The sequence below is a fragment of the Amborella trichopoda genome, chromosome 2 (genome assembly GCF_054954075.1).
Source record: "Amborella trichopoda isolate Santa Cruz 75 chromosome 2, AtrichopodaSantaCruz75HAP2 v2.0, whole genome shotgun sequence".
NCBI lineage: Eukaryota > Viridiplantae > Streptophyta > Magnoliopsida > Amborellales > Amborellaceae > Amborella > Amborella trichopoda.
The window spans coordinates 15,422,996-15,442,792 of NC_142337.1; the positions used below are offsets into that span (position 1 = coordinate 15,422,996).

Genomic DNA, 19,797 nt, shown 5'->3' on the forward strand with positions numbered 1-19,797 from the left:
TCCACATTCATGGAATGGACCAAATAAAACTTCTGATTTTCTAACATGACCAAACTATATCATTATCTCCTAAAATACCATCACAGCCAATGTTTGTTTGCATTTCTTTTCAACACCGATGCTTGTCGCATTTGAAAGATGTGCTATAAAATTTTTCCAAAACCCACCAACATGAAATCACAAAAAAAAAATCAGAAGCCACCACCGCTCTAATACTCTGAATTATATGTTTCTCATAGAATGTTGTTGTCTGCCGCCATCATCGTCAAAGTCTTTTTCCAACTAATTGGGTCAGCTTTTTTTTCTTTTTAATTGGGGTTGGCTGTTGTTGTCTACCCTAAAATTGTCAAATGATTTTTTCAATCATTAAAGAAATTTAAAATCTTTCTAATTAAATTGGCACATAATTAACCAACATTGTACTGAAAGGAGGCAACATATGGTTTCCTATTGTCACGTTGCATATGAAGGGCCAATGTACAAGTAACTGACATTTTCTGAAACACATCACTAGCAATTTGAAAAGAACCAGGGAAATCTATTACTCCAGGAGTCATCTATGTTGCTGCTAAAATAGTGGACCCCGAATGAAGTCAATAATTTATTAATACACATCAACAAAAGGAAAGATGAAAGGGTGAAACATCTCGCAACCATCATTCCAGAGTAGTTTCCATGACTCCTTTCCAGCTCATTATCACTCAGACAATGAGAATCCAGTCAAAAACATCAGGTAATCATCCAATAGTTAGTGCTTATGGTATGGACAAATCCTGCTACTGAAGATATATGACAAGGTCAAATTTGTAACATTTAGACTCATCTACATGTTAAAACATGCTCTAAAGACAATATACAGCTGACTTTGCCTTTCATTTCCGGTTCCTTTTTAATGCAGTGAAAGCTTAAAGGTCCTACAATGAGGTGGACTCTTAGCATATTCATACGCTTACTTGAGTGTCTTCATGAAACATAATTGGGCAAGTTGGTGTACGGCGATACAAAATTGACATATCAGAGATTATTGTGAGTCAGAAATATTTTTCCAGAAAACTAAATAATCATTTATACATTCTTAAATATGTCTAGGTGTTTGACAAACCAGAATACTAAGCATTACTATAATCAATAACATACTTGCTCATGTTTGTTTTGATGCAAAGTAATAACAATAAAACGCATACCCAAAATAAATAACTAAATGAACAGATAAAGATCAGAAAGAGAACCTGCCGAACAACAACATAATCACCAACAGACAAGCTAAGCTCCTTCTCAGATCCAGCAGTGAATGCATGAATAGCCTGTTAAAAAATGATAAATAAATAAACATTTTAAAGCCAAAATGGCTTCCCATCCCCCAAGTGATATGAGATTGGGATTTGAATTACATACTTCAGCAAGGAAATATAAGGCCTTCTCTGAACTGCTCTCAGGGGAGACTACTGGAGGTGCAGATTCTTTCCTTTGTTTCTCTGCTAGCATCTGTGCTTTGCATCATAATATTCATGATTTAAGAACTTTATCCACTTGGCAAGTTTAATTGATCAAGAAAGGAAGTGTCTCAATTAAATAAAGATGGACAAGAAGGAACCTGTGCTTCAACGTCATCAAGAATTTCAGCCACTCGCCGATGATATAAACGTTCTGCCTCAACCTTAAAGAGAAACCAAAATTCAACATAATTGCACATAAATTATACTCTTCAAAAATAAGATAAATAAAATAATAAACAATCGTAATCATACCATAGCTATTAATCGTTGAAGTGTCATTCTCTGTTGTTGTGATTCAATAGCTGCCAATGCAGCAGTTGCTTCTTTCCCCAGAACTACCATATTTGCTCTTATTTCATGCATTTTTGATTCAGCAACTTGCAGCTTGGCACTGTTCTCAATAATGGGAGCTTCTCGGGATTTAGCTTGGCGTCTCGAAACCTCAGCGGCCTGTTTACTTTAGCAAACCAACTGAAATATAAGATCAACAAATAACTAAACCAGGCTGAAATCAATATCATTGCCGACATAATAACAAATCAGTCATGATTGTGTGGCCCAAATACGGTTTGATTACCTGTTGTTCAGCTTCATGTCTCATTCTACTATAGCGTTGAGCAAGATGACGAGCATCTTCTAAAGGAGCACCAGTTACCATTGATCTAAGGGGCTCCAACACCTAATACCAAAAAATAAAAGATAAAACAAGATAATGATGAACTCCACTGAATAAAACAAAACCCAATAGATTAGAAAGATAAATGATAGGTAGCTATGCATGATACAGATGAACCATTGTTACAGAATCAAATCTGAAAGAAGTCAAGCGGAAGCGTATCTTGGTCTAATTCGAGAAGTGAAAAAAAAATATAACGGACTCCAAGTGAAATTGAGAAAAACATATCAACTATATAAAATCAGCAGAAAATGACGGTACCCAAGAAGTTCATATATTATATTTAAGGTCAGAAAAGATGATATCTTATGTTAAGGTCAATTGTACTATATAGATCTGGATATACATTGAGTTTGCAACTCAAAAGCATGTCAGGAAGTTTCCAAGTTTCATCAGAATGCAATATATACATTGAGTTTGCAACTCAAAAGCATTTCAAGAACTTTGCAAGTTTCATCAGAATGCAATTGAAAAGTAGTATGGTTGCCAGGTACTAGGTTGTAGCCTCAAATGCAGTAGGAACTTTAAACCACTACCCATAAACTCCGTGTCTTTTATTGTCTTCAAAAACTAACATTAGCACATTTTCTAATTTGTAGAAGTGAAACATGGAGAGAACAATTTCTAACTGTAGAAAGCAACATCTCAAAGTAGTTTCTCTTCCAAAAAAAAAAACATCCCAAGTAGTTTCAAACTCTTAATTGATTTTCAATTAAACTTTCAGCAGGCTATAAAATCCAAAGAAATGCTCACTAGAAATCTATTCACTCCTCAGCTAGGCAGCCAGTCATGACTACAATAAGGTAAACAGGGAAAGGAAAGGTCTCCAGCAGATGTTGGCACCTCAAATATTCCTCCAGCTAAAATACTCGGTTTTTGGATAAAAATTCAGAGAAGAGGTCTTAATAGAAGTTAATGCTCCTCAGAGCATGACTGACAGAAGTTTGCGCTCCTTGGTGCATATGACTGCGAGAAGCTAACACACTGTGGATTCTAACTGGAATGAAACTTTAGAGAAAGTACCTGAAGAGGAAAAAAGGAAGTGTTACAGATGGATTGACCTATAATTCCTCTATTTTAGTACCACAATCCGATCAACAGGGCATGTCAGAGATAAATATAACTAGAGAAACTATCTCACATCGCTCCCATCAATTGACTCTATTACCAAGAAAATGGAAAGTTCTAGAAATTTCAAACTGGAGAGATGAGATATAATATTTTAAAATAAAGATATAATTCTGAACAAATTTAGGATTATATAGACAACAATAGTATCCGGTTAAGGTCGAGTGGCTCAAAGATTAAAGAACCCTAAACTATGGATTTCTTTCCTACTTTTAATCAGATTGGCATGCTTGTTTGGCAATTAATGCAGTGGAATGTGACAGCATAAAATGTGATAGAGAATAACTGGAGTAGGATTGATAGGATTCATATTAGTAGCACATTTGGACAACAAACACTCAAAATGCTTGCAAAAGATTGTTACAGCAGAATTGAGTTTTAATTATTTTTTTTAACAAAGAGAAGCCTGACGATATCCAGGACCAGGAACTTATTTTTTTGGAAACTGGAAACTGTTGTATATATAAGAGGTAAGTACAAAGAAGCAAAGAGAACACCCAAAATAGGCTTACCAAGGAAGGTAGTCCTGTACAAAAAATGGGGTCGTAACAATCAAAAAAGCCCAATCATCATAAACGGGATTACATAGCTACAAAATAAGAAAACTAAAACACAAGTGGTCAAGTAGCCAGATGGTCAGCCAGGGCATTGGATTCCCACTAGATATGCCTCCATGAGACAGCCATATCCCTACAAATGTGAGTAATCTCATCAAAAATCGTGGCTAGGTAACAGGGACAAGATATGGAACCTGAGGCCCAGGTAATGATGTTTTACGCATCACTTTCGATGATCAGGGGCTGCCCCAAGAGGGGTCGAAAAGCCTGAATCCAGATAGGAGGGCTGTGGACTCAGCAAGTTGTGAATCGGCATGGCCAATGTTCCTGGAATATGAGGCGCGGATGTGCCCGAGGTGCTCTCAGAACACACCACCCACCCTTGCCGGACCAGGGTTACCGAGCGAACACCCATCAAAGTTCATTTTGGTTTGGCCCAAAGGAGGAGGGGACCAAAAGTTTGACCGAGAGCAGCGCGGGTTGCGGGCGCTGAGAAGACTCAGAAGAGTTTGCCAATGTTTTAGGAAAGTCGCAGGGGGTGTTCCTTTGAAACTCTTGCGGCTGGTAGCCCAAAAAATGACTGCGGCAATTATCTTGTGGAAGAGGGCTGGAACCTCGCTTTTGACTCCTCAAAAAATCCTTGAGGTCCTCTCGATCCAGATGACCCATATCGTGGCAGCGACCGAGGCTTTCCATAGTGTCCTACTGGCTTTGGTCCACGAGGTGGCAAGAGTAAGTTTATAGAGTGTCGGAACAAAAAGAGAGGTTACCCATTGCAAACCAAAGAGTTGGAGTAAAAGACTCCATAGGTTGTGTGCAATGTGGCAATGAAGGAAAATGTGGGGGTTGCCCTCTTCGTCTAAGAGGCACATCGCGCACCGATTGGGAATAGGGACACCCCAACGCTGAAGATGTTCCACGGTAAGAGCTCTTGCAGAAAGGAAGATTCATAGCCAAAGCTTGGACTTTAGGGGGATCAATAGAAGACCATGCCTGGGTAACAATGGAGTTCAGGGACAGGGGGAATGTGCGTTGCATCATAAGTTTTTTATAGAACGAGGTGACGGAAAAAAACATGAATGGTAGAGCAGTTAAATTAACCATGATGGATAAGAGGTTAGGTGAAAAGGAAGGTGAGTTCAGTAAGAGGAATGGACAATACGGGGGTGCAAAAGGATGTTGTCATTGCTGAAAGTTGTGGGGCAAGGAGAAAGAAGAGTGAGGGAACAGCAAAATCAAGGAGGCAATTAAGGAATAAAACTAACTAGGTAGAAGGGACTGGATGGATTAAATCGTAACCAGTCTTTTTCATCTGGACAGATCATCATCATCATCATCATTGTCGAAGCCTTTTCCCAACTAATTGGGGCCGGCTACATGAATCTTGGTCCGCCATTTTGCTTTATTAAGGGCCATACCCTCAGATCTAGAGAGATCGAATCTTTAATATAATCTAATAGCAAACCATATGTACAACAAATCTTGCTCCCAATCCCCAGAAATGTTTCCTAGACATACTGTAACCATGAGGAATGGCTAAGAACACCAAAAAGATAATTATAGATTCATTATGGACAAGAATGACCTAAGACAAAATGGAGAGGGGCACATAGACTAAAAGAAGGTCAAACTATGTACAGGTTTTTCCACAATCTAACTAGGCTAAAATGTGATGAACACTATGGAATGAAGGATAATGAAGGATTGGCCTCTACTTTGCAGGCATCATTGTTAATCATATATGGAATTGCAATCGAAAAAAAGATACATACTGTAACCATGAGGAATGGCTAAGAACACCAAAATGTTTCCTAGACATACTATAACCATGAGGAATGGCTAAGAACACCAAAAAGATAGTTATAGACTTATTATGGACAAGAATGACCAAAGACAAAATGGAGAGGGGCACATAGACTAAAAGAAGGTCAAACTATGTACAGGTTTTTCCACAATCTAGCTAGGCTAAATGTGATGAACACTTTGGAATGAAGGATTGGCCTCTACTTTGCAGGCATCATTGTAAATCATATATGGAATTGCAATCGAAAAAAGATACATTGCAGGCTTCTCGTTGAAGAAAATTCTCATACACCTGTTTTCCTCCAACCAGGAGATAAAATGCTAAAGACAGATGGAGTTCCAAGAGCCTCCCATCACACATTACGAAAGATCCTCCAAAACAAAATTTTATCACAATTAACCGAAAAAAAAAACACATCATGGAACCAATGCAAGCAACTGCATTCCCACTTCTCATTTGAGAAGGTTCAAGCCTTACGAACATCAAAACTTCCAGAACTATATGATTGGTCTAAAGTTTCTACAAGCTACAACTAAAGATGTCATCACTTCCACCACTAAAAGGGCCTTTGTGAAGGGAAGGATATTTTCTGATGGGGACATTCCTATCCATGAAGAGCACGATAGTAAGTCCAAATGTTACCCTTTGACAGAAACACATCGTAAGATGGATTTTGGCTTTCAAGAGACATGCTTAATAAGCTGATATCAATGGATCTCTTATTTTGGAAATATCACACTTCTACTCAATTTGTCTTTTGATCTTTACTCAATTTGTCTTGACCAAAAGATCAACAAAATGATTTTTGAAGAGCTATACAGATAGAAACCTTTTCCCGGACTTCGGGTAATAAAAGCCCCAATTTTTTTTTCTTGAGTGGAAACTGAATACAAATAGAAATATCCTCCGGCCTAAGAACCTTTTGCTCCTGCACTTCTCGAGACCTAGAAGGCTCACATCTTCAGTAGGAATACTTGGCATTCACCGGCAAACCAATCAACAAAAACAATAGAGAACCAATGTTTCTACTCTTATCAGAAGTTAATTGTCCGATTGGACACTAAATTAAATCCAAGGAATACTGGAAACACATAAAGTCAAATTTTAGATCGCCAATACAACTGAGTAAAGGGGTTCATTAACTTTCCTCAATGATTTCTTGAGAAAGTCAAGAACTACGAAAATCCATTAAGACTTTTACATTAGGGAAGACTCAGCAAATATTGGAACAGAGACAAACAAATACAACAAAAGCAAGTTTGCTAGGATCGGATCAGTTACTGAAATGGTGAGGGCACCGCCCTAGTTGGACAGACCAAACCAGAGCGTTTTATTGGTCAGACCAGACTAGTAAATAAAAATTAAGAAAACCTGGAAAATTAAGGACAAAGGGGGAAAACAGAGAAAATTGTGAAAAAATCAAAAAATAAAATACAAGTAAATGAAAATGTGAGTCTGTGATTCATCACATCTTTCAATAGATTTAAACTTTTTAATCTCATTCATAGTGGCTTTTTTACTATTTTGAAAAATCCGCTTAATGAATTGCATAAAGTAAATATCCCTAATATCCAATTATCCTAGATCAAAATATCCCCAATAATATAAGCTTCAAAGTTCATTAATCATTCAAAACTAAAAGAAGGTAAAAAACATAAAAAGTCCTGCTTGGAGGAAATGGCAATGACTTTTAGCGAGAGAGAGAGAGAGAGAGAGAGAGAGACCACCAAAAACAAAACAAACAAGCAAAAATCCATAGAAAAAGCAAGTAAAACCCACAAAAAAAAAATCACTTTTTCATGTGAAAAAAACTATGAAAAAGCACCCCCGCATAATAGATATTTGATTGAGATTGAATGATTAAAGAGATTCAAAGCTCATTTCAAGATTTCTTGCAAAAACCCACAAAAGAATCCAAAATTTTCCTATTTTTTCCAACAATAAATCAAACAATCAAAGAAGTGGTTGAATATACTTGGGCCTCAAACAAGGGCAGATTGATGGCCGGATTTGCCGTGGCAAATCGCTTGAAAACGACCCCGAGGACTATGGCATTTTTTGGTAGAGAGAGTAGAGCAGATATTGTCCAAATGATATCTCCCTAAAATTGCACTTTCCAAAACCCTATTCTTCTCTTTAATTAAATTTGACAAAAGTACCCCTAAATGATTTAAAAATGACCAAATGAAGTATGATAAACATGAGTAATTTCAGTAAAAATAAAGGGCATAAAAGGAAACAATGGACCATCTGGTCCACTATGCTGGACCGGATCAGACAGGCAACCAGTTCACTAGTTTCCAGTTTGAACTGGCCGGTCCAGTCCAGTTCCTACAACATTGGTCAGAAGTGAAACCATAGTTGTTCAAAGAGGGGAGAAGCAGGTGTGAGGGTGAGAGATCATCAGTAGGAAGAACCTCCCTAGTTTGGAAGCGTCACTGGAATGCTCTTACAATAAATATTATACAAACTATGAAATCCTAAGAATATAAAACAGACGACTAGTTTTTATAAATTACATTTAGATACACACTTTTTATAAATTATATATACTACATTTGAAATTTTAAGAAATAGAACATACACCTTTTTTTTTGTTTTTGATAAATGTTGACTTTTGTATTGCTATAGAGAGATAGAGTACAGTTTTGGGTTTAATCCGAGAGTACCCTCTAGACGGGACCCTCGGTAAAAAATAGGTCAACAGACCTTGTAACAAAAAATGGGCTTACAAGATTGCCCCCTTAGAAAGTTTACAAGGTATTTGCAAAAAAAAAAAAACAGGCTTATAAGAGTGCCCGTACACAATGAGTTTTCAAAAAGACCAAGAATGCCAAAAAAAATAATAATAATAAGTACAAGAAGTTCAAGTTGAGTTCCACTGGTCCAGCACAAAAAAGAATGTGGACCAGGCTTGAGCGACCTGACTCTTACTTCTAGCTCCCTTTCTCGCCAAACAATCTGCAGAATCATTGGACGTCCTCCAAGTATGCTGCCATGAGACGTCCATAGCCCATTTGAGGAATCGTAGTGGTGTCCAGGACTTCCAGCAAAAGTCGAATGGAGCCCAAAGGTAGAGACTCAAGGGAGATCCAGTGGATGGAAACGAGATTGCCGCAGGCTGCCGCTACTCTCTTAAAGGCCTCTGGTGACCACGCGTGGAGTGGTAAGTGATGGAGGGTGAGCCAAACCCTTTGTTTCCTGAAAGAGCCTTCTTTTGGTGACCACCGTCGAAGAGAGCAAGAGGCTCCTTTGAACGAAGGGTTAGAGGTTTTGAGTAGATTAGCTTCTTCATGAGAGGAAAAGGAAAAAAGGAAATCTCCACTAGAGAGACATCTACATACTAAGTTCGGCTCCGTCCAAAGGCTTCTGGCCCACCTTTCGATTCCTCTTAAATCATCTCATTCCGGTTGAAAATTACCAACTAAGGAAGCCGAAAGTTTTTTGGTGAGTCTCTCTGTCTCCTCCGGGAGAGCGGTGATGCAAAAAGGTAGGTAGGGGGACATCACAGGGGAGACAGAAAGACTGCTAGGGACCAGAGAAACTTTTGACGTTGGGTTAGGTTTGGAAGACGAAACAACTTGCACAAAAGAGGGTTTGTGGGTAACGGCCGGTGGCGGAGAGTTCTAAGAGGGGGGACGATGTGGATGTGTTTTAGGATACAAGGCATAGATGTCGCTCCAGGTGGTAGGAGGGAAGCAGGGGCGATTAAGCGACCTCCGAATCCTTCCTTTCATGCCTTCCCCCTAAGTTGTTGCTTTAGAACATACACAACTTTTGTAAATTATCTTTTAAAATAAATGATGCAAGTTTAGTAATGATTGGAGTAGAAATGAAGAAATATTACTTTCAAAACCTTGGGTCGTTAATCCATGAGAATTGAGAGATTGAGGAAGATGTCACAAATAGAATTAGACTTGGTGGATGAAGTAGAGATGTGCTTTTGGAGTCTTATGCGATCATCGCATACCAATAAAACTGAAGGGCAAGTTTTATAGGATGGTTGTAAGATCAACGATGCTTTATGGGACAAAATATTTTTTTTTTAGAGAAGTTGACTTAACATTAAGAAATAAAGGAAGTTACATCAATAGAGTTGGGTCCACCACCCGTGGACCTCAGTTGAGTCATAGTCCCTGAGAGGAGGACCAAACGATACAGGCTCAAACACAAACAGCCGAAAAAGCTAACAAGACTAATAGTTATGGGACAGGATGTTGAGCGGCCAAGAAAACTACATATCCATGGAATGAGTGTAACTGAGAGGATGTTGAGATAGATGAACGGCAAGACCAAAAAGGATAGAGTTTGGATGAATACATCTGACGGAACTTAAGGGTAGCTCCAATAGACAATAAGATGAGGGAAAATAGACTTAGGTGGCCAAGCCATGTGTAGCTTCAACCTAGAACAACACCAATTAAGAGGGGTGATTTGATTCAAGAAAAAAGCTTTAAAAGGGCTAAGGAAAAGCTCAAAAGAACATGAATAGAAGTAGTGAAAAGAGATATGGTAACTTATAGTCTGACTAAAGGTATGGCCCTTGACAGAGCCAAATGGTGGAACAAGATTTGTGCAGCCAATCCGAAATAGTTAGGATAAGGCTCGGATGATAATTACGATATTTGGATACACAATAAACATAATCGGAATACAAGATTTGTTTAGCAACCTCAATAGTTTATTATTTAATAATAGATCTCAAAGTCATTTATTGTGATTAATATTATAGAATTTAATATAAGGAGCAGGATCCACCCAAGATCCCGCTCTAGCGTGGGGTCACCAGGATCACTGCCACGTTGGGAGATCCAGGTAACTAAGAATCGAACCTTTTAAGACAGAGTGAGAAGCACCACAAGAACTCTATGCAGGAAACACCTTTGACCTAGTTGAGGTGAAACAAGCTAAAACTTCTAATAGATTCATAGAAATGCAGGAAAGCATGTCTTTAGGAATTCGTCAAAAAATGATGTTCAAAAGGCTCTCACAATATGATTGACAATACTAGGATAGGCATCCGAATGTAAACCTCAACGTTTTGATTGAAAGTTATATGTCTATTCACTTTCTTTTATGAATCACTCGATAATAAGTAATTAACAAAAAAAATCCAGGAAGAGATACAACATAAAATCCCATAACAAGTCCTTGTGATATGTAAAACTACAAAATGAGAAAGAAAAGCAGACCTGGGAAGAAAGAGTTCTATTGAATTCCTCTTGCTCTTTCTCCACATGTGCCCGCGCTGAGGCATACAGAGATGCAGCCTTCAATAACATCCCATTATCGTTGCATTCAACTCCATATTTCCGACAGTCTTCCGCTAACTTCATTCCTGGTAAAGAAAATATACATGACTTGGTTCCTTACATGTTCCATTACAAATCGAAGTGGTAAAACTACAACTAAGTCCAGTAAAATAACTAGTTCTATTGTGTGATAAATCTTCAACACGTAGCCATAAACCAGAGTTTCAAGTCCTTGTGATATCATTCTACCTATTTCAATCTGCTTAAGTCCATTGGCCATGAATCCTTCAGCAGCTCTGAGTACGTCTCTCTGAAAATTCTGCATCAGAGTAACATTGCAAATTATCATTATAGCAAAAGCTATTATAGATGCTGGCTCCAATAGTTTATCAAAAATATCCAAGTGGCAAAAACTCTGTTTTCAATTGAAGTTCTTAAAATACAAAAGACACGAGGTTTTAAACCTAAATTATGTTCTTGGACATAATAAGAACACCAATAATAAGGCAGAATAAACAAACAACTCCTTATGTTCAATAGCTGCAAATATCTCTGCATCTTAGTGTACCAACAATGCCAATTACAACAAAAGACTGATAAGAAAAACATCCTATAGATGTGAGCATACAAGATCCACGTAGTTACAGAGTTCTAAACATACAACAATGGAGGAATATACATGACTGAAGGACAATGCAATCACACAAGTTCAAACAAATGCATGCCCACAAATATTGGAAATACATAGTAAATACAACCGAACAGAACTAAAAAATAAGCATTTTCAAGTGCATTTTGTAAGCTTTGAATGAACAATGCTAACTACCAATTGACTGTGGTGATAAACTGGCACTGGAAAGAAAAGATCTGTGGCCGATTGTGCAACAACGACCCGGCTTCCTTGATCTCGATCAAGGGAATGAAGAGGAAGGGATCTTCAGCCCTTACTCTTGCCACTCGAGGTACTCGCAGTACACAAGGATGGCCTTCTAACTTAAGGTACTCGTGGTACACAAGGATGGGAATTCTGTCCCTCTCTATACCAAGGAGGAGGAAGAAGAATTTCATTATCAAGTTAACAACAAAAGTAGCTAACTGTTACAGCAATTCCATACATATAAACCAGTTTGCTGAAACTAGAAAATGACTAAAATACCCTTAATAAAATGTGAAATTGACTAGATTACCCCTTTGCCCTATTTCCCATACTTGCATGCAACTTCTTGCACCCAAGTTCCCATGTATGAAGCCAAATTCCTATGCACTAAAACTACACAATTTTGACTTTTGGAATCATGAAAATTTCACACAATAAATTACTTGTCTCTACACCAAATTCCTTAGACAGACCTTAACAAATCCCAAAATGACCAACTAACAAAGAGAAACTGACAAATTCATCCCGGGGCTAAAACAAAGAAACAATGATAGATTCGTCCTGGTGACCAAAACAAATCCTGAAAATGACGATTGCATCAATTTCATCCCGGAAGCCACAAAAACTCCTAGATGCGATTTCCATAGAATAATCTCATACTTCCTAATGAAATGAGGAAACTACAATCATGCATAGAATAATCTGGTAGCTCCTAATGAACAATGGTAACTAACATCTGATTTAAAAGGTTGTGATGTATGTAGGCCTTAATCATGTTAGACTATCCAAAAACAGCAAAGAACATAAATGATTCAGCTATGCTAAAACAGTTAAGAGGAGCTGAGTGACAGCTCAAGGCATTAGTGCTGTCATTGTGTATTTGTACATATGGAAGGTGAAACAGTCGTGCATGCACACAAGACACATGAATGCCAGTTGCATATATTTATTGTTTCATCACACCTATAACAACTAGCTCAGGGAAAGAACCAGAATGAGGTATACCATACAAAATAGCAACTCATATGGTAGTTGTTTAAGGTACCCAACCAGTGTTTGGTCATGATGAATGAAGCAGGCAACAAAAGAAAATCCAAGTCTTAGCACAGCCTTATGGGAGCGACACAGCACATCTACGTCTCACATTCGAGTGTTGAGCCTCAAGTACAGTTCATCCAGTTGCGAGCATAAATGGAACACATTTGAGCAAGTAAATCTCTTTTTGTTTAGTATTATAGCATCCAGATAGTAGAAAACTACTGGGCATTGGTTAAGTAAGTTTTTTTTCCTTTGCCTGATCCCCTTTTTCTAATCACAGCTCCATATCAAAGAGGAATATTCTAGAGAAAAGGAAATTAAGTTATCAGTTATCTAATACATTTTAAATACAATGTGAGGAGAGAAACCAGAAGCTAATGGACCCAGCCCCAATGTCTCAGGTGAACATGATGCTAGATGTGAATGGACTGTGAACCAACAGAAAATTGGATGTCAAATGGGTTTTGGGGGCTAACAAAGACCCTTAGCCGGACAGTAGGCTAGCAAAGAAGAGATTTCGGTTGACAAGCACATTAGTTCCAGAAATCAGGACTACACCAACTCAGCGGAAGGCTGAGGAGGAAGAAAGAATATATAAATGAGGGGGACAATGACAGAGATAATATGGTTCAGCTTCAAATGTAGGAGACAGAGGAGACGAACATGCACATGAATTGGAGTCTGATTGAGTGTATATCTCTTTTATTTTCTCTGACATGAACTTTGGTGTTTGGAATTACTTGCGAAGTACTTTAGGCTCTTTATTATTCGCCTATATGCTACAATTAACTCAGGTGTTAAATCATAGTTACCGGAATCTCACCTCGGACCCCACGATTCCGGTTCCAAAACCCGTTCTGCTTTTCTGTTAAGGAAACTCCATGGAAACCGTTTTTTTGAACCAACGAAACTCGATTCCTTTATTTCGGAATCTCGATACCTAGGTGAAAACCTTTTTTTTGAAATGTAGGAAACGCGATTCCTTAATTTCCGAATCTCGATCCCTCACATATGTGGAAACCTATTTTCAGAACCAAGGAAACTGGATTCCTTAAATTCAAAATCTCGATTCAACACTTATTTTAAAACTATTTTTCGGAACCAAGGAAACTCGATTCCTTAGTTTTGGAATCTCGATTCCTTAATTTCGAAATCTCGATCCAACAGATCTAGAGAAACTTGAACCCCCTAATTGTGGGTAGACGCTCCCAAATAGATTGAATCTGGCTTCTAACGAGGTTTAACCCTTGATGCCATATTAAATGATACACGATTCTACAAGTAATGGAACTCATTTCGTCAAGGTTTTGAATCATCTACACCGTATAAAACATTAGTTTCTTGTAAATAATAACCACAAAAGTAATGTTTTATTTTCTGGTGGATATCATGCTTTAAGGTCCCAAACGATAGCATTAGGCAGCATGTGTACTTGAAAGCAGTATTATTATTTATAAGGCATGTATTTTAGAAGGAATTTAATGACATTGTGTTGCTTTTTTAGTTATATTTATTATGTTTCTCATAGTTGCATTAATGTAAACTGTTATACTTTCTTTACCTTGCTCATAGTTATCTGAATTGCTTAAGTGAACTTGCACAACGTCTGACCTTGCAACATTGCTTAGTACTGTACTACCGATTGCAAAATTGTTATTAGGAATGTTATTTTTACTTCTTTTTTTCCTGATTTAAATGCCTATAGAATAATGTTCCTTATATTTGCGGACTGCCTTGGTTTTTTAATCTTGCCCAAATGTTATGTGAAATTATTTAAATGCCCATAGAATAATGTTTCCTATATTTGCGGTGATGTAAACTGCCTTGGTTTCTTAATCTTGCTCATATGTTATTTGAAAAGACTGCTTAAGTGATCTTACACCATGTGTAGCCTCACAACATTGCTTAGTAATGAAATACTGAATGTAAAGTGGTTATTAATAATGCTAATTTTATTTATTCGCCTCCAATTTAAATGCCTATAAAATATTGAAATTATGTAATAACATACAAAGCAACACACATGGATTGACAATTCTACACAACAACATATCTATGTACCACATATGTCAGAAACTCGAATCAAATGATGTCGGAAACTCAATTATGCTATTGTAATTCTCGATCTCAAACCAGCATGGATCTCTGATCTTGATTCCAACTATGTGAGAAATACGATTCCATAGATGATAGAAACTCGATTCCAAATATGTTAGAATCACGATTCCATAAATGATGGAAACTCGATTCCGTATATGTTGGAAACTCGATTCCATAGATGACGGAAACTCGAGTCCGCATATTCATGAAACTTGACACTTAGAGTGTGGAACCCAGGGGGATGGGAATCTCGATTCCAAGGAGGCCAGAATCTTGATTTCATATGTGGATGAAACTTGGACCTATTTCAATCGACACTCGATTCCTGAAAATTAGGAATCTCGTTCCTAGCGATTTCTATTGTACAGACAACGATTCCTAGAATGGGAAACTTCTGGCCAGGCGCGATTCCACGATTCCGGTTCCTGAAACGATTCGAGTTCCCAAGCGTTTCCAACAACTATGTGTTAAATGGTAATTCATTCGATTGGGATAATGCATTCACTTTTGTGTTCTATTGCATTTAATGAATCAGTTGGATTAATGAATCAGTTGGACCATTTTATTTTAATATTTTAACATTTTAATTATATTAATGAATAAAGATTGAAAAATATATGTTATTCTATATCAATGACTCAAAAAACATATATATTAGGAGAAACGCCAAAAACGAAATACCTACTATCACATAAATTACATATTCAAGTTATTCTTCCTATTCCTACAATATTTCTAACGTTTTTCAGTATTTATTGACCACTTCAGAAATATAGTTGCCAGTGGTTAAAGGGCGATAGTCTCAAGAATCTCAAATTTTCATCATGATAAACCTATCAAACTTGAGGCATTTCAATATCATTTGGTCCACTTTAGATGACGCAACGGTCCAAGAGAGCCCTCAATAACCCAAGCCGATGATTGACGAAAGAAGATGACGGTCTCAGATTCTTGTGAAAGTTTCTGGTGTTTTAATCCAAGGCATTATAAGCTTGCTGTAATCAAACCCTCAGGTCCTCTGGACCTGGTTTGACCCAATTTTAGAAGAGGCAAAGTTGAAGGTTTTAAAAGCCCTAACTGCCAGTCCATACTGCCCTAACAACCCGTCCACAAACAGGCATGCTGCCGCACAGAGACTGCATGACCACCAGGCGTTCTTTCTTCAACTTTCCCTTGTCTTTGCGTATTTTTGGCTGGAATTTGGGGAAAATGTTCCTCTTTCATTGCTCTATAGACCCATACAAATAGTGGAAGGGACTATTACAAGACTGGGGAAAGAAATTGACGATCAAATCAAAGGTCGTAAAATGATAGCTGCATAAATCAGACTGCATGACAACAGAGGCTTTTTGCACTGAAATTTGACAGACAACGATCCTCTCTCATTTCTTTTCAAATCCAAACAAGAGGTTGGACAAAAAGGATCAAGATCAAGGAAGATCCAAGAGTGATTTGGGTGCCTGCTGCATATGAAAAGTGATGAGTAGTTGATATTGTTTGATCCCAAAGCAGCATCATGTGGAGATGTTTTTGCAAGGGAGATGAGCCAAAAGACAGCCAAGTAAATTCTCCACCTACTCATTAATGAAAGTGACACAAACTGGCACCAAAATTGGATCGCTTTGACCCGCAAGAACACCCTTTCTCAGTCTGCCCAAAGATCAGTAACGATGGTAATGGAGCAACTCAACATTTGACTGGTATGGCTGATTTTTTCTCGTCTTATATCCCTTGTTCTAGTCATGAATCAGTTAAAATAGAAAATTGTTTTATTATTCCAATCAAGGGAAAGGGAACCATATATTTTACTCCTTCTGTTAACTTGTCATCCACCTTGATTGTTTTAGTAGTCTCACAAAGACCCTAAACTACAGTATAACCCTTTTCCCTCTTTACTGTGTATGAGAGCCTAAGAGAAACCCTTCGATGTGTGCTCAATCATGAGTGAGCGCGACATGTATGAGAGCATGAGAGAATTTGAAGTTGTTGCACACGACAATAAAATTAAAATTTAAAATGAGTAATATGTGAGCATAAGGAGAGCAGAAACCCTTCGATGTGTGCTCAATCATGAGTGAGCGCAACATGTATGAGAGCATGAGAGAATTTGAAGCTGTTGCACACGGCAATAAAATCAAAATTTAAAATATAAGTAATATGTTAAATTTTTTATTTTCTTATTTACTAATTTCCATCCTTCATTACATGTTACTTTTTAAGAACTCTTACCAAGAATAAATAATACTAAAAAAAATATGTTACTTCAAATTTAATAATGTTTGGTAAATGGTGTGGGTAGTAAACTACTAATGTAATAATATTTAATATATGATCGACACCGTCATTTCTTCAAGTTGAATAAGAGGATAAAAATGCCTTTCTTTAAGTAAAATAAAAAGAGAAGGATTTGAGCGAAGGGCCTTGTGTGATGTTTTAGGTTAAATTAATCATTAAATATCAAAGAAATTGACTAAAAATTGAATAACTCAATTTTAAAAAGTCAAAAGACCCAAAACTACATTTAACAAAGAAGAATTACTATGTCATGTACTTATTTTATAATTCAAAGGAAAGAGATAAATGGCGCTTGCCCTTGTTCTCACTCCTTGTATGTTGTAGACTAGCTCCAGACTTTGTAGGCATAATAGGGTTATCGATAGAACGAGTCCATTGTATGGGATTGTCCACAAAGACATCATAAAGATTGACATTAGTACTTGGAATCTTGGACTGAGTATATACATACCAAAATTCGATTTTGTAGTAATGGTAAATTTATATATTTTCTGAATACTTCTCTTATATACTGGAGGGAATTGGTTCGCAATTCTAGTAAGGGGAGAATCCCGATTCTAATATGGGGAGAATCACGATTCTGGAATGGTGAGAATGTTGATTCCAAATTGATGGGGACAACGATTCTAGAAGTTTAGGAATCACGATTTCTTAATTTTAAGAATCACGATTCCAACAACCACCGAAACAAGTAGGATCATGTGTGATTCCATATAGGTATAAAACGCGATTCCAACATGAAGGGACATCGATTCTTGCAAATAGGAAACACGATCCCTAATTTTTTGAATCGCGATTCCAAAATAGTGAGAATCATTTTTCTCAAATCCGAATCGTACGGACAGCGATTCCTATATTCCGAAACTTCTGATACCATGATTCCGATTCCAGAGACGATTTGAAATCACAAATGTTTCCAGCAACTATAGTCCATACACACCTCGACAGTTTTTGAAGTACCCGAGTTCTCTTATTGGGAATGAACGTTCCAAAAAATTTCTGATTTGAAGCAGTTTCTCTATTACACTTTTAATAAACTGCATGCCCTCTCATGTTCTTGAGGGAGATTTCCCATTTAAATTGTTCATCCCAACTCACCCATGGTGCTTGTACCTCTCAAGGTGTGGTTGTGTATGTTTGCCCACATCATTGGTCCAAAGAAGGACAAGCTTGATGCTAAAACTGTCAAATGTATTTATCTGGGGTATCCATCTCATCAAAAGGGGTACGTGTGTTATTATCCTATTAACAAGGTCCATTATGCCTCCATGAATGTCACTTTCTTTGAATATACTCCATACTTCTCTACTGGTCATGAGTGCTCTCTTCAGGGGGAGAGTAAGTTACAGTTTAGTGAAGAGACAACATCAATTGTTCCCCTTACTATTCCCACACTACTTTTATCTAAAGAGAGCGATTTATCTGAAAAGAATGGTGTGCATTCAAAGAATGAGTTAAAGACATATACTAGGAGGAAGAAAATGGTAGAACCTAAAGTTCCATGCGACCATACCTCGAATGCTAACCCGGAATCAGAAACTGTTCCTAACCCAAGTATCTCTTTCACCCTCTCGAAGAATCTTAATTTGGATTTACCTATTGCTATTTGCAAGGGTACACATTCTTGCACTCAGCATCCAATAACAAACTTCATATCGTGCAATGTTGTGTCTCCCTCTCACTGTGCCTTCATATCTGCTTTGTCTTCTGTTAGAACACCTTCCAGTGTTGCAGAAGCACTTACATAACCTCAATGAAAAGCTGGGATGGGTGACGAGATGCGAGCACATGAGCAACATAATACACGGGAAATCACTAACCTTCCTTAAGGGAAGATGGAAAAAGGTCGTAGAATGTCGAAAGATATTCATTGTAAAATACAAAGCCGATGGTACCATTGAAAGGTACAAATCAAGATTGGTTGCAAAATGTTTCACCTAAAAACCTGCTAGAGACTATCAAGAGACTTTCACGCTAGTGGCAAAGTTGAACATTAGTGCAAATAAATAGTGACCACTCGATCAACTAGATGTTAAAAATGCATTCCTACATGGAGTCATCCAAGAAAAAATCTATATGGCCATGCCTCATGGTTTTCAGAATACGGGGGAGACAAGAAATGTTTGCAAGTTAAAGAAGGCAATCTACGGACTTAAACAGTCTCCTAGAGCATGGTTTAAAAAATTCAGTGAGGCACTATTGAAATTTGGATTCAGAAGGAGTCAAGTTGATCATACACTCTTTGTGAAGAAGGATACCGTTGGAATTACAGCCCTTATTGTATATGTTGATGGTATTGTTGTGATAGGGGATAATGTGAAGGGAATTGAGGATCTTAAATCTTATTTTAGAAAAGTGTTTGATATCAAAGATTTAGGACCCTTTAAGTATTGCTGAAGTGGCAAGATCAAAGAAAGGGATAGTCATCTCCCAGAGAAAATCTTGTAACAACAAACGGTGGATGTTGGGATCTAGACCTGCAATACTCCTATGGAAGTCAATCATGAACTTCATGGATAAAGGGGAGAGATACTAAAAGATCCTAATCAGTACCAACAAATAGTAGGCAATCTT

At 37.5% G+C, this 19,797-nt stretch overlaps 1 protein-coding gene across 2 annotated transcripts in view; it reads right to left on the bottom strand.

Moving 5' to 3' along the window:
- LOC18439172 (SH3 domain-containing protein) overlaps positions 1 to 19,797 on the bottom strand; it is a 36,951-nt gene that overhangs the window by 10,140 nt on the left and 7,014 nt on the right. Inside the window, exons 3-9 of one of the 2 annotated variants that reach the window (XM_011626924.3) lie at positions 11,163 to 11,232; positions 10,854 to 10,999; positions 2,074 to 2,175; positions 1,749 to 1,946; positions 1,595 to 1,657; positions 1,396 to 1,485; positions 1,230 to 1,304 (exon numbers count right to left, since the gene is read on the bottom strand). In XM_011626924.3, coding sequence (XP_011625226.2) covers positions 1,230 to 1,304; positions 1,396 to 1,485; positions 1,595 to 1,657; positions 1,749 to 1,946; positions 2,074 to 2,175; positions 10,854 to 10,999; positions 11,163 to 11,232 — 744 coding nt within the window. Of the gene's footprint in view, positions 1 to 1,229; positions 1,305 to 1,395; positions 1,486 to 1,594; positions 1,658 to 1,748; positions 1,954 to 2,073; positions 2,176 to 10,853; positions 11,000 to 11,162; positions 11,233 to 19,797 lie in introns of both variants that reach the window. The other variant, XM_088858162.1, reaches the window with a different exon arrangement.